The sequence below is a fragment of the Macaca mulatta genome, chromosome 4 (assembly GCF_049350105.2).
Source record: "Macaca mulatta isolate MMU2019108-1 chromosome 4, T2T-MMU8v2.0, whole genome shotgun sequence".
In the NCBI taxonomy this organism is placed as follows: Eukaryota; Metazoa; Chordata; class Mammalia; order Primates; family Cercopithecidae; genus Macaca; species Macaca mulatta.
In genome coordinates this window covers 80,411,196-80,427,741 of record NC_133409.1, presented here as the reverse complement: position 1 = coordinate 80,427,741, position 16,546 = coordinate 80,411,196, and the positions used below count along the sequence as shown (strand labels likewise).

General features: G+C 41.0%; 1 protein-coding gene across 2 annotated transcripts in view; it reads right to left on the bottom strand.

Moving 5' to 3' along the window:
• PREP (prolyl endopeptidase) overlaps window positions 1-16,546 on the bottom strand; it is a 133,696-nt gene that overhangs the window by 59,614 nt on the left and 57,536 nt on the right. For both annotated transcript variants that reach the window (XM_077998400.1, NM_001257914.1), the window contains 2 exon segments: window positions 4,522-4,713; window positions 46-243 (listed from right to left, as the gene is read on the bottom strand). In XM_077998400.1, coding sequence (XP_077854526.1) covers window positions 46-243; window positions 4,522-4,713 — 390 coding nt within the window.

Sequence of the window (16,546 nt, the reverse complement as noted above, 5' to 3'; positions counted from 1 at the left end):
CAGTCTGATTTTTAAAGTGAACAGCAACAGTGAAAAAACACTTACCTGGAGATAAAAAGGAAGTAAACTGATAGAAGATTTCAGTGTCCTTCTTCTGACCGCTGTACCCCACGATGCTGCCGACCTCAAGCGGGAAGGTCTTAAGGAGAGCACCAGTAGTCAGGTCGTGGAGCTGTAGAATGTTCTTGACATCATGGAGGTAGCATAAGACCAAGAAGTTGGACCTGACACAAGCTACCCATTCTGAAAGGATAAGAAGGAGAAAACACCTAATGCAATTTTAAAAATTAATGAAAACATATTTAATTGAGCAACAGTTCCAGAGCTACACATAGGACTATATGTAGCAATGAGACTTGCAACGTCACTTTTACTTTTTTTTTTTTTTTGGAGACAGGGTCTTGCTCTGTTGCCCAGGCTGGAGTGCAGTAGTGCAGTCTCAGCTCACTGCAAACTCTACCTCCCAGGTTCAAGGGATTTTTCTGCCTCAGCCTCCCAAGTGGCTGGGATTACAGATGTGTGCCACCACGCCTGGCTAATTTTCATATTTTTAGTAGACAGGGTTTCACTATCTAGTCCAAACTGGTCTTGAACTCCTGGCCTCAAGAGATCTGCCCGTCTCGACCTCCCAAAGTGTTGAGATTACAGGCGTTTACAGGCGTGAGCCACCGTGCCCAGCCTGATAATTGGTTTTAATTATTCATCTAGTTTTCAACACATTCCTTTAATAAATGACTATTTTATTTCCTCGGCCAAGGGCTTTTGATGACCTAGATAATGTCTGGAATAGTAACCCTGCCTTCCTATTTTGTGCCCATTATCATGCTATAGGAGCTATAAGGAGGAAAACAATAAAAGCCAAATCATGGTTCATGTCTGACAGGATTATTAGATAAAAATGTAATAAGCCCTTGTTATCCACCAGATTCCCTGCAAAGTGCTAGAGAGACAAGTAGTAAGATGAGGTCGATTCTGCTCGTGAGACAAAATCATATAAAAATGCAAGTAATAAACCATAAACAAGGGTAAGTGACTGGTTGGTTGAGGATCCAAAACAAATGACAGCCCTAAAGCAAGGGTTGAATTGAGTCTCAAGTACAGGAGTGTGGAGATGGAGGGGAAATGGGGGCTAGCAGGAAAAGCACAGCATCCTATGGGATGAGGTGCAGGAAGATAGGCGACTCCTGGCACGAAGGCCAGAGCCAGGAATGGGGAAAGGAACAGAAAGGACAGAAGGAAGACTGGTAAAGAGAACAAATGAGAGATCTGTTTTCAAGAGGAAGAGCTGTTCAGGTTAAGGCAGATGGAGATGCTGGTGGTGGCCTGATAGGCCATCCAGTGAGCCAGGTAGAGGGGAGTTTAGTTACCTGTGACTGTGGAGCCACTGTTTGAACACAAGGGCAACACAAAGATGGCATTAATCAAGGATGCATGTGTCTGACAGCTGAATGCAGAACAATGGAAGTCTACGGAGCGGAGAAGAGTAAGAGCACTATTGCAACAAGCCGGGGAGAACACCACATCAAGCGGGGGATCAAGTCTGGGCAGGAAAGAAAATAAATGAAAGGTACTTCCCAAGAAGAACAGCCAGGGCTTGATGCCTGCAGGGATATGGAGAGTAAGGTAAAGAGTTCTCCTCAACTCCCAGGGCTGCAACTTGCAGTGACAGAGTTCAGTGACAGAGCTGGAAGAGTAGGAGTGAGAGGTGATGAGGAAAGGAGAAAACGAAGGGCAAGCACAGAGGTCTGCCTGAGGTAGGGCCAGGTCCCCCAGAGGGAGAGACACCGCAGCAAGTGGAAGCGAGGACAGGGCTACAGGTGACAGGCCACATGTGCTGAACAGACAAGCCTTTCTTGGGTTTCATGTGGTAGGGTGGGGTTCTTGACGCTGCTTATTTTGATAACCCAAGAAACTAGCAGTTCACGTTTTTAGGATGCTAGAATTTATCCACATGAAAAACAAGATGTTGGCCAGAGCGAACTCTGAGGGTCACCAGGGGCCTTGATCTTGGGCTGCTGAGATTACTACGGCAAGCTTTTTTTTCTCAAGTGAGAACATAAAGAAGAACTCATACAACCAAAAGTAATTTGCTCATTCTCCAATGCACTTTTTAAAAAAACCTCAGTCAGGCAACATATTTCATGTGGCTTAATGTTTTAAAGAGACAAAAGTATGGGGGGAAAATGAAGTAAATTATAGCCGTCAAAGAATAATCAATCTGGGTTAACTATGAGTACATCAGAATTATAAAACAGACAAAAGTGAGTAACAAAAGGACAAGGTGATTTGTAGACTGTCATTAATAAAAGCTCTGACTTTACAGCTGTACTTTATGACTCATTTCTAGGTCTTTTTTCTCAATAGGGCGCTCCGTGCTAATGATATATGGCACATTCAAATTCAACCATGCTTCTCTTTAAACTGATGAGTTCTAGTGAACACTGAAGGTTTCCCCTTTCCAGTCTGAAAATCTTATAACTTTTCAGAAGGAAGGTTATACAAATACATCACCCCCCTCAACAAAATCTCCTAGCATTAACCTGCATTGCATTACATCTATAAGATGGAATGTCACCTTAAGGCATAGTTAAAACCCCTCTTTTGACTTTAAATGGCAGAAATTCAGATGCCTTGGGAAATAGTTACAACATCCATGATGGTGTCCTATACAAGAATCACTGTTTAATCCTGACCTGTGCCTGAAAAACTCCTTGAGCACCTACACGAAGACTTATGCCACCTAAGTCTCATTGGGATGCACCAACGCATGCATGAGGTCTGTGCATGAAGAATAGAATGCTGAACCTGGCACGTAGGAAGCCCTCACTAACTGCTGGCTATAACTACCCTTACGGGGACATTCCTGCCTTGGTTTGGACAGAAGCCATCAGGCTATCAAAGTGACCATGAAACAGATTCACTACACAAAGATATTGAAATAAATGGTCAAAAATCTGTTTTGTGTCTTGTGGATCCCTCATCCAAATATAAATAAGGGTCAGAATGTGAACAGAGGGTTTTGAGGAGACAGGTGATAAGATTTCCTCTTGCTCTTGCCTGTAAGTCCCCCACCCTATGGGAGGGTGACAAGATTATCACCTTCTACTGACCCCAGCCTAACACAGACAGGGTACCGGTGCCTGATCCAGACCTGCAAGTTATAGGGACTGTGCCTGGAAATCCAAAAGGCAGGACAATGGCCAACAACTTGAGAGGAAGAGCCTGGAATGGGTTGCTGTCTCAGGGTTACAGACATGAATTTCGAGCAGGCATGCGGTTGTCTTGGGTCCTGTCCAACAGAACTGCCTACAGGGGTATGGAGATCTAAGTACAAAAGGGTTGAGGGGTGCAGTCAGGTGCCCAGGGGCTGAACAGACTCAAGAAAACACCCAGGAGTGCTTTCTCCAGGGTCAAGGGACATGCAGAAACAAGGGACCAGCAGGAAGTGCCCACAGCAACCTGTAATCCCGAGAGAAGCAGCTGGAATCAGCTGCTCCCCTGCCACCCCCAAGCAATGCTAGGTTTAAATACCTGCCAGGCACAGAAAGCACACCACCTTGAGCGAGAGAGAAATAGTTCCTTATTGATCAAGGACCTGAACGTGGATCTGCCTGACTCCAAGACCTGTGCTTTAATTCACTGAAAAACACATTTTAGGACTGCTTTATCTCAGACAGGGCCACTCTGTAGATCTCAAGGGGGACTTTTTTTCCTCATTATATACCACATATATCTGCATTTTTAAATGGTCCTATTTTATCCTCATTCAACCCAGCAGCAGAAGTTCACCACCACCAAGTAAACTTCCTTGGCCTAATGGTACTGAACTCTTCTTTTGTGTAAAAAACTGTCCCCAAATTAATGAGTTTTATTCTAGTCAAAATCAACTTTCATGCAACAAATAATTTATCAAGCAGCATATCATTTTTGGAAAAATCACAGAGAATGAATAAAAGGGAACTGAAAGGCTCTCTGTGAAACACGACTGATATGGAAGTGACGTTCTCAAGAGGTTAACATAGTTCACTGCACAAAGCAGCAACTGCGATGGGTTTCAATTCGATCTGACAATAGTCTATTCCCTTTTCTAATAAGAGGGCTCTAAATCCACACTAAGATCAACAACAGGGATACTGCCAATAGCCAAAGGTTACTCAAAAGCTTAAAGCTAAGGATTCTAAATCTAAATAGTTTTAAAAATTAAATGTTCGTGATTATTACCAGACATTAAGTATACAAAGACAACTGACCTATTTTTTTAAAAAGCAGTACCTTCGAAGTCTGAAATCCTACCTCTACAATTTTTATGAAGACCCTGCATTTCTACATGATATAGTACTAAGCTACAAAGATATGACACAATGAAAACTTGGATGAACTATTTAGACACTTCATTCCTGATGACTACAGGTTGAAGGTTTTTTATCTTGTAACAGGTCACTAGAGAATGAGAGATGCACTAACTTGTTGACGTTCTCATAAAAAATAAGAGCACAATTTTCAAGTAACATGTGTTCTCACCTAAGACATCTTTCTCATGCTCAGGAACAAGCACTTTCCACTTAGACTCTTCAGGATCCCTGAAGTCAATGTTGATCACGCGATAGTTGGGAGAATGGCGATTCGTCTTGAACGTGAACACCGTCCCCTCATTGGTCACGTAGTCATATTCTCCTTCAAAGTTGTCGATCAGTTTTACCCACTTTAGGATTCCTGGCAAGAGACCAAGCATTATCATCTCTCTAATGTTTAAAAATGGTGTTACTTTGTGTGTAGGGAGGGGAGGGTGGATCTTTCTTATCCCTAAAACATAAAGCAGAGATATTTGGGAGATCTAGGGCATGAAAAGGAGCAAGGACCAGTTGTATGCGAATTGAAAAATGCTAAGGAGCCCTTGAAACACTCGGCAAGGAGGGCAGAATGAAGGACCTCTCTTCCCAGCGCATCACCCCCACAAAATCTGGTAAATCCTCTTCCACCTGAGCCAGCCTCAAATCTGGGTACTTCTCTCCACCTCTCCTGCCATCACACCATTCCAAGTCGTCATCGTCTCCCTCCCAAGTCTTTGTGTTCCACAGCAGTGGCTCCCAACCACGGACACTTTCACCCCCAGGGAACATCTGAAAATGTCTGGAGACATTTTTGGCTGTCACAACTTGAGGGTGGGGCTACCACTGGCACCTAAAGGGTAGAGACCAGAGATGCTGCTAAACATGCTACAATTCACAGGACAGCCTTATAACAAAGTAGCAGCCAGCTAAAAAGGTCAATAGTGCCAAGTCTGAGAATTCTTGGTCTATAACATTAGCTTCCTGCCTGGTCTTCCCACTGTCACACTTGATTTTCTCAGTATGGCAGCCATCACAATATCTCAATCTTCTAAACTGGTCCATGTTAGTGCCCTTAGAAACTTTCAATGATTTCTCCATTATACTTGAAATAAAATAAAAATTCCTTCCCATGGTCTTGCATGCTATAGTCCTTTCCCACTTAGCCAACTTCAGATGGTTCCAATACTTGCTTCACTTCCTGTCCTTTACTGGCATTGGCCTTTATTAGATGCCACTTTTAACTGGCACCCAGTTTGTTTCTTCACAGCACTTCTCTCAAGATATATTTATCTATTTATTTTTGTTTGTTAAAAGATGAGGTCTCTCGGTTGGGCATGATGGCTCATGACTGTAATCACAGCACTTTGGGAGGCCAGGGAAGGCGGATCACTTGAGGTCAGGAGTTCGAGACCAGCCTGGCCACATGGTGAAACCCTGTCTCTATTAAAAATACAAAATTAGCTGGGTGCGGTGGCACATGCCTGTAATCCCAGCTTACTTGGGAGGCTGAAGCACGAAACTGCTTGAACCCAGAAGGCAGAGGTTGCAATGGGCTGAGACTACACCACTTCACTCCAGCCTAAGCAGAGTGAGACTCTGTCTCAACAACAACAACAACAACAACAACAACAACAACAACAACGAGATGAGGTCTCTCCACGTTGCCCAGGCTTGAACACAGTGGCTATTCACAGGCATAATCATAGTTCACTGCAACCTCCAACTCCCGGGCTCCCAAGATCCTCCTTGCCTCAGCATCCCGAGTAGCCAGGACTACACGTACACAACCTAGTGCCCAGCTCTTTCTCAAGATACAATTATGTATTTATTTGCTTATTGTTTGTCTTTTCATTCACTGTTTCATACTTGGCACAAAACTGAGTGGCAGGTAACTTGAAACATACAAAATAAAATTTTCTTTGGCATAAAAGGGACATTTTCCAGACTTTAATACTAAGAACTAGAGATGATCATCACTAAAGAAAATTTTCAGTACGTCCATATCATCATCATTTAAATAGCTCCCTAAACGCCACTTTTAATATTTAAAGTTGAAACCACAAAATCCCTTGGAAAAACATCTGTTTTACCATGTGTTTGACACAGATGATGTTCAGAGAACATTTCAAAAGTTCCATAAACAAAAAAGTTCTATGACTTCTAAACTACTAAAAGGCAATGCCAGATCTTAGCTATTCTCCAATTATCTACTTTTAATTTCACAGTGAAATTGCTACACTAATTTGGGTAGTTCATTTACATTCCTTGAATCTCTCAAGGCAATTTTACATTCATTATCTCATTCATCTCTGCAGCATATCTTCATATAATTTGTTATTGAATTAAACTTAACAGGGAAATAAATTCCACCATAGAAAGAGTTCTGTGGTCATATGTTTGGATTAAAACCCCAGTTCTAATACTATTTAGTTGGGTGACCTCGAGCAATCTCTTTATTCCTTGCTAAGCCTCAGTTTCTTAACTGTAAACTAGCAATAATAGGTAAATATAAAAATACTATAGGGCCAGGCGCAGTGGCTCACGCCTGTAATCCCATCACTTTGGGAGGTCAAAGCAGGAGGATCACAAGGTCAGGAGATTAAGACCATCCTGGCTAATACGGTGAAACCCCATCTTTACTAAAAAATACAAAAAAATTAGCCAGGTGTAGTAGTCGGCACCTGTATTCCCAGCTACTCAGGAGGCTGAGGCAGGAAAATGGCGTGAACCTGGGAGGCAGAGCTTGCAGTGAGCCGAGATTGCACCACTGTACTCTAGCCTGGGTGACAGAGTGAGACTCCGTCTCAAAAAAAAAAAAAAAAAAAAAAAAATTCTAAAAGTAACTATTAGTACCTTCCCCACAATAAAAACTCGAATTTAAAATAAGTGATTGGAGGCTGGCTATGGTGGCTCACACCTGTAACCCCAGCACTTTGGGAGGCCGAGGCAGGCAGATCTCTTGAGGCCAGGAGTTTGAGACCAGCTTGGACAACACAGCAAAACCCTGTCTCTACTAAAAACACAAAAAAATTAGGCAGGCATGGTGGCACACACCTGTAATCCAAGCGACTTGAGAGGCTGAGGCAAGAGAATTGCTTGAATCCAGGAGGTGGAGGCTGCAGTGAGCCGAGATCATGCCACTGCATGCCAGCCTGGGCGACAGAGCAAGACCCTGTCTCAAGAAAATATACATAAAATATTCCCATATGTTATTGAAAAGAATGTGTATTCTGAAGTTGTTGGGTGTGATACGGTAAACATGCCTATTATTAGGTTGTTAATCAGATTGTTCAAATCTTCTATATATTTACTGATTTCTTTTAGCCATTCTGTCACATAAAAAGTATATTAAAAAATGTTCATCTAGGCCGGTGAATTTGTCTGTTTTTGCTCATATTTCTATTAATTTTTGCTCCCTATATTTTGTAATCATGATGTTAGATACACAAAGAAGTATCACATCTAAATAAAACTGAATTGAACCTTTTATGAAGTATTATCTCTAGTGATGCTTTCTGCTTTAAAGTCTACTTTCACATTAAAATAGCTACAGCATTCTCATGGTAGTAACTTAGACCAGTTATTAATCACTTTCTCATTAGCTATGTGATGCCTTCAAACAGGCATTTTCCCCAGCTTTTCTAGTTGTCTTCTGCAAAATGGTTTGTCTCAATCTGTAGTTTATCATTTTTGGAAAGAGTCTGCTCTTTCTGTGCCTATAAACTTCTGTGTCTATAAACTGAATGTCCACCTTGTGATGGGCTGTATTCTAGGTAGTTCCTTTATATATCTACATTCTATTTCACTAATTATCTCTTTGGCTGTGTCTAATCTCTTCCTTAGCCTAATAAATGAATGTTTAATGTTAATAATCTTTTTTTAAATTTCTTTTTTCTTTTTTAAAAATTTCTAGAAGTTCTACTTAGTCATTTTTCAAATCTGGCTGGTCATTTTTTACAGTATCTTATTTATTGCTCATCCTTTCAAGCTTCTTGTTTATTTTTTAAAAGGAGCATCACACTGTTTAAGTATATTTAATATATTCATTTTTCACTAGGCATCTGATAATTTGACCAGCAGCCAGTATTTGTGCTGGCTCTAATTTCTCATGCTGGTGAATTTCTTCATCTGATTTATGACCTTTTTTTACTGTGAACTGCTGATTTTCCTTGAAACATTATCTGTGGAAATTCTTGGAGGCCTGGGTTGAAGTAGCACTTTTTTAGAGATGTGCGTTTCCTTTCTTGCCTCTTGGGATGCAACCAACCTGACAGCAATGTAATTAAATTCTTGGCATGAGGATTTTGGATTTCATTGGGACAACCAAGTCAACCTGCACTCATGTGATGGCCTTTCTCGTGTTTTAGGAGAATTCACACCCTGTCTTCCCTTACCCCTTCTAGTGCCTAGGTAAAGACAGGCAGGTTTCCTTACTGTTCACTCCCGATCCCCAGCCTCTCCACTGGCAAATTTATTTTTATCAGTCATCCTTATATTGACAGTATGTCTCAGCAGACTCCCAATTATGCTTTATTTCCTATCCCCCTTTCCCTCTTTCCCCAGCAGAAACATTCAGGGACAATCCAGCTAATATTCCAGCACTCCCGCTTTCATTTCATCTTTGGTCTTTATGGTTTCCCTTCTTTCATGCCAACTTAGCAATATATTTGGAAAGATACTTTATATTTTACATTTCAGTTGTTTCAACTGGGAGTCATTCAGAGTATATAAACTGCCAAACTCCCAGAAACAGACGTCTTACAACTAATTTTCAACTAATTTGAAAAAATGTTCATAAACTCTGCATCTGAGTTGCAATTAGCTTTTTTTATCCAGTGATAAACTACTAACCTCAAAAGACTACTCAGCAGGTGATCCACTCAAAGGCAATTCATCTTGGTCTACATAAAACAATGCTTTAAAAAAAAATTCCCATTCCTTAAAGGAAAAACAATTTAAGAAAAATATTAGCTGGTAATACAAAATTTGAAGAGAATAAGAAAATGTACATTTGCTTATAATAAGAACAATGAAACAATTTTCTGGAATATGACATTTGTAGACATGAAATCTTGGCTCAGTGAAATGTCAGATTCCTTAAATGTTCCCCCAACAATAAAGCATCTCCTGATGTGAAACCTTTATTTCACAGAGTAACCACCTTATGGTTGCTACCTGACAAGGTCCTGGAGCCAGTGATATTTGTTATGACCCCTCCCTACCCAAAGTCACTAAAGTATGCACCAACGGCAAAGCACAGTAGAAATTTCCTTCAGTCCTGCTATCTAATTAGATAAGCCTGAAGATGTGGCACAAATGAAAATCATTCAAGCTCCAGGAGGGAGGTTCCAAAAGGGCCAAATAGGAACAGCTCTAGTCTACAGCTCCCAGCGTGAGCGACACAGAAGACGGTTGATTATTGCATTTCCAACTGAGGTACTGGGTTCATCTCACTGGGGCTTGTCGGACAGTGGGTGCAGCCAACGGAGCATGAGCCAAAGCAGGGCAGGGCATCGACTCACCCGGGAAGCACAAGGGATCGGGGAACTCCCTTTCCTAGCCAGGGGAAGCTGTGAAAGATGGTACCTGGAAATTCGGGACACTCCCACCCTAATACTGTACCTTTCCAACGGACTTAGCAAACAACACACCAGCAGATTATATCCCATGCCTGGCTCAGCGGGTCCCATGCGCACGGAGCCTCGCTTGCTGCTAGCACAGCAGTCTGAGATCAAACTACAAGGTGGCAGTGAGGCTGGGGGAGGGGCGCCCGCCATGGCTGAGGCTTGAGGAGGTAGACAAAGTGGCTGGGAAATTCAAACTGGGTGGAGCCCACCACAGCTCAAGGAGGCCTAACTGCCTCTGTAGACTCCACCTCTCGGGGCAGGGCATAGCTGAACAAAAGGCAGCAGAAACTTCTGCAGACTTAAATGTCCCTGTCTGACAGCTTTGAATAGAGTAGTGGTTCTCCCAGCAGAGTTTGAGATCTGAGAACGGACAGACTGCCTCCTACAGTGGGTCCCTGACCCCCGAGTAGCCTAACTGGGAGGCATCTCCCATTAGGGGCCGACTGACACCTCATACAACCGGGTGCCCCTCTGAGGCAAAGATTCCAGAGGAAGGATCAGGCAGCGACATTTGCCATTCTGCAATATTTGCTGTTCTGCAGCCTCTGCTGGTGATACCCAGGCAAACAGGGTCTGGAGTGGACCTCTAGAAAGCTCCAACAGTTTGCAGCAGAGGGTCCTGACTGTTAGAAGGAAAACTCACAAACAGAAAGGACATCCACAACAAAACCCCATCTGTACGTCACCATGATCAAAGGCCAAAGGTAGATAAAGACACAAAGATGGGGAGAAACCAGAGCAGAAAAGCTGTAAATTCTAAAAATCAGAGTGCCTCTCTCCTCCAAAGGAATGTAGCTCCTCACCAGCAATGGAACAAAGCTGGATGGAGAATGACTTTGATGAGTTGAGAGAAGAAGGCTTCAGACAAAAGGTAACAACAAACTTTTCTGAGCTAAAGGAGGATGTTTGAAACCATCGCAAAGAAGTGAAAAACCTTGAAAAAGATTAGATGAATGGCTAACTAGAATAAACAGTGTAGAGAAGACCTTAAATGAACTGATGGAGCTGAAAAACCCATGGCAAGAGAACTACATGATGCATGCACAAGCTTAAGTAGCCGATTCGATCAAGTGGAAGAAAGGGTATCACTGACTGAAGATCAAATGAATGAAATGAAATGAAAAGAGAAGTTCAGAGAAAAAAGAGTAAAAGGAAATGAACAAAGCCTCCAAGAAATATGGGACTATGTGAAAAGACCAAATCTACGTCTGATTGGTGTACCTGAAAGTGATGGGGAAAATGGAACCAAATTAGAAAACACTCTTCAGGATATTATCCAGGAGAACTTCCCCAACCTAGCAAGGCAGGCCAACATTCAAATTCAGGAAATACAGAGAACGCCACAAAGACTCCTTGAGAAGAGTAACTCCAAGACACATAACTGTCAGATTCACCAAAGTTGAAATGAAGGAAAAAATTTTGGGGGCAGCCAGAGAGAAAGGTCAGGTTACCCACAAAGGGAAGCCCATCAGACCAACAGCAGATCTCTCGGCAGAAACTCTCCGAGCCAGAAGAGAGTGGGGTCCAATATTCAGTATTCTTAAAGAAAAGAATTTTCAACCCAGAATGTCATATCCAGCCGAACTAAGTCTAACAAGTGAAGGAGAAATAAAATCCTTTACAGACAAATGCTGAGAGATTTTGTCACCAACAGGCCTGCCTTACAAGAGCTCCTGAAGGAAGCACTAAATATGGAAAGGAATATCCGGTACCAGCCACTGCAAAAAACATGCCAAATTGTAAAGACCATCGATGCTAGGAAGAAACTGCATCAACTAATGAGCAAAATGACCAGCTAACATCATGATGACAGGATCAAATTCACACATAATAGTATTAATCTTAAATGTAAATGGGCTATATGCTCCAATTAAAAGACACGGACTGGCAAACTGGATAAAGAGTCAAGATAAATCAGTGTGCTGTATTCAGGAGACCCATCTCACATGCAGAGACGAAATAGGCTCAAAATAAAGGGATGGAGGAAGATCTCCCAAGAAAATGGAAAGCAGAAAAAAGCAGGGGTTGCAATCCTAGTCTCTGATAAGACAGACTTTAAACCATCAAAGATCAGAAGAGACAAAGAAGGCCATTACATAATGGTAAAGGGATCAATTCAACAAGAAGAGCTAACTGTCCTAAATATACATGCACCCAACACAGGAGCACCCAGGTTCATAAAGCAAGTCCTTAGAGACTTACAAAGAGACTCAGACTCCCACACAATAATGGGAGACTTTAACACCCCACTGTCAACATTAGACAGATCGATGAGACAGAAGGTTAACAAGGATATCCAGGAATTGAACTCAGCTCTGCACCAAGTGGACCTAATAGACATCTACAGAACTCTCCACCCAAAGTCAACAGAATATACATTCTTCTCAGCACCACATCGCATGTATTCTAAAACTGACCACATAGTGGAAGTAAAGCGCTCCTCAGCAAATGTAAAAGAACAGAAATGATAAAAAACAACAACAACAACAACAACAACAACAAAACCATCTCTCAGACCACAGTGCAATCAAACTAGAACTCAGGATTAAGAAACTCACTCAAAACCACTCAACTACATGGAAACTGAACAACCTGCTCCTGAATGACTCCTGGGTACATAATAAAATGAAGGAAGAAATAAAGATGTTTTTTGAAACCAATGAGAACAAAGACACAACATACCAGAATCTCTGGGACACATTTAAAGTAGTGTGTAGAGGGAAATCTGTAGCACTAAATGCCCACAAGAGAAAGCAGGAAAGATCAAAATTGACACCCTAACATCACAATTAAAAGAGCTAGAGAAGCAAGAGCAAACACATTCAAAAGCTAGCAGAAGGCAAGAAATAACTAAGATCAGAGCAGAACTGAAAGAGATAGAGACACAAAAAACCCTTCAAAAAAATCAATGAATCCAGGAGCTGGTTTTTTGAAAAGATCAACAAAATAGATAGACCACTTGCAAGCCGAACAAAGAAGAAAAGAGAGAAGAATCAAATAGACGCAATAAAAAATGATAAAGGGGACATCACCACCAATCCCACAGATATACAAACTACCATCAGAAAATACTATAAACACATCTACGCAAATAAACTAGAAAATCTAGAAGAAATGGATAAATTCCTGGACACATACACCCTCTGAAGCCTAAACCAGGAAGAAGTTGAATCACTGAATAGACCAGTAACAGGCTCTGAAATTGAGGCAATAATTAATAGTCTACCAACGAAAACAAGTCCAGGACCAGACAGACTCACAGCCAAATTCCACCAGAGGTATAAGGAGGAGCTGGTACCATTCCTTCTGAAACTATTTCAATCAATGGAAAAAGAGGGAATCCTCCCTAACTCATTTTATGAGGCCAACATCTTCCTCATACCAAAGCCTGGCAGAGACACAACAAAAAAAGAGAATTTTAGACCAATATCCCTGATGAACATCGATGCAAAACTCCTCAACAAAATACTGGCAAACCGAATCCAGCAACACATCAAAAAGCTTATCCACCATGATCAAGTGGGCTTCATCCCTGGGATGCAAGGCTGGTTCAACATATGCAAATCAATAAAGATAATCCATCATATAAACAGAACCAAAGACAAGAACCACATGATTATCTCAACAGATGCAGAAAAGGCCTTTGACAAAATTCAACAGCTCTTCATGCTAAAAACTCTCAATAAACTAGGACTGATGGGACACATCTCAAAATAATTACAGCTAGTTATGACAAACCCACAGCCAATATCATACTGAATGGGCAAAAACTGGAAGCATTCCCTTTGAAAATTGGCACAAGACAGGGATACCCTCTTCTCACCACTTCTATTTAACACAGCGTTGGAAGTTCTGGCAAGGACAATCAGGCAAGAGAAAGAAATAAAGGGTATTCAATGAGGAAAAGAGGAAGTCAAATTGTCCCTGTTTGCAGATGACATGATTGTATATTTTGAAAATCCCACTGTCTCAGCCTAAAATCTCAAGCTGATAAGCAATTTCAGCAAAGTCTCAGGATACAAAATCAATGTGCAAAAATCACAAGCATTCCTATACACCAATGACAGACAGAGAGCCAAATCATGAATTAACTCCCATTTACAACTGCTACAAGGAGAATAAAATACCTAGGAATCTAGCTTACAAGGGATGTGAAGGACCTCTTCAAGGAGAACTACAAACCACTGTTCAATGAAATAAAACAGGACACAAACAAATGGAAGAACATTCCATGCTCATGGATAGGAAGAATCAATATCGTCAAAATGGCCATACTGCCCAAGGTAATTTATAGATTCAATGCCATCCCCATCAAGCTACCAATGACTTTCTTCACAGAACTGGAAAAAACTACATTAAAGTTCATATGGAACCAAAAAGGAACCCACATTACCAAGACAGTCCTAAGCCAAAAGAAGAAAACTGAAGGCATCATGCTACCTGACTTCAAACTATACTACAAGGCTACAGTAACCAAAACAGTATGGTACTGGTACCAAAACAGAGATATAGATGAATGGAACAGAACAGAGCCCGCAGAAATAACACCACCCATCTACAACCATCTGATCTTTGACAAACCTGACAAAAACAAGAAATGGGGAAAGGATTCCCTATTTAATAAATGGTGCTGGGAAAACTGGCTAGTCATATGTATGAAGCTGAAACTGGATGCCTTCTTTACACCTTATAGAAAAATTAATTCAAGATGGATTAAAGACTTAAATGATAGATCTAAAACCATAAAAACCCTAGAATAAAACCTAGACAATACCATTCAGGACATAGGAATGGGCAAGGACTTCATGACTAAAGGACCAAAAGCAATGGCAGCAAAAGCCAAAATTGACAAATGGGATCTACTTAAAAAAAGACTTCTGCACAGCAAAAGAAACTACCATTACAATGAACAGACATCCTACAGAATGGGAGAAAATTTTTGCAATCTACCCATCTGACAAAGGGCTAATATCCAGAATCTACAAAGAACTTAAATTTACAAGAAAAAAATCAAACAACCCCATCAGTAAGTGGGTAAAGGATATGAACAGACATTTCTCAAAAGAAGACATTTATGCACCCAGCAGACACATGAAAAAATGCTCCTCATCAATGGCCATCAGAAAAATGCAAATCAAAACCGCAATGAGATACCATCTCACACCAGTTAGAATGGTGATCATTAAAAAGTCAGGAAACAACAGGTGCTGGAGAGGATGTGGAGAAATAGGAACACTTTTACACTGTTGGTGGGAGTGTAAATTATTTAAGTTCAACCATTGTCGAAGATAGGGTGGCGGTTCTTCAAGGATCTAGAACTAGAAATACCATTTGACCCAGCCATCCCATTACTGGGTATATACTCAAAGGATTATAAATCATGCTGCTATAGAGACACATGCACACATATATTTATTGTGGCACCATTCACAATAACAAAGACTTGGAACCAACCCAAATGTCCATCAATGACAGGCTGGATTAAGAAAATGTGGCACATATACACCATGGAATACTATGCAGCCATAAAAAAGGATGAGTTCATGTCCTTTGTAGGGTCATGAATGAAGCTGGAAACCATCACCCTGAGCAAACCATTGCAAAGACAGAAAACCAAACACTGCATGTTCTCACTCATAGGTGGGAATTGAACAATGACAACACTTGGACATAGGATGGGGAACATCACACACCGGGGCCTGTCATGGGGTGGCGGAAATGGGGAGGGATAGCATTAGGAGATATACCTAATGTAAATGATGAGTTAAGGAGTGCAGCACACCAACACGGCACATGTATACTCATGTAACAAACCTGCACGTTGTGCACATGTACCTTAGAACTTAAAGTATAATAAAAAAGAAATGTTAAAAAAAAAAAAATTCAAGCTGCAATGAACAAAAAACAACAGGAAGGTGTATGTTATTGTCTGCCACCAAATTCTGAAGCATTAACCTTAGCCATAAATACATAACTACACATCATAAGCTCATTCAGAATAAGGAATGTGGCTGGATTCACAAAAGTCTAGCTATAAGATTTGAAAAATAGTCCAAAGTACAGGCCCTCACAGGGCCGGATGTTTTAAATGAGAGCTCTTGAAATTCTTTTGCTCTCCTGAAATCTTGTTCTACAGGGCTTTGGTAGAGAAATAAATCAAGAGAAAAGGTATTTCAGTTGAACAATGGGGCTGATTTTTGCTACTCACAAATTAGAACACTGTTGATTTAAATGGAAAACAGGAAAATCACTTTTTAAAAACAAACATGATTTAACTCTTTAACCATTTCACTTTTTGGCTACCTTCTCTGAGATTCTTTTGTCTATAAAGTGGCATTATTCACTCTGAAGCCAAAAGAATTTTCAATTCCCAAACCTCCCTACATTCAAATGTTAAAATTACTTTTTATAAACCTGCTTCTTAGTGGGGACCGATTCATTTATCAAATGAAGATTAGTTTAAAATAAATTATCTTACGCTTTTCCTAGAGCAGTCATACTTTTATTACTTTCTTTGAAAAATCATCAACTAAACTATATTAACTACTTTTCATAGAAAATGCTGTGCAAGCTCCCTGTTAATGGCAG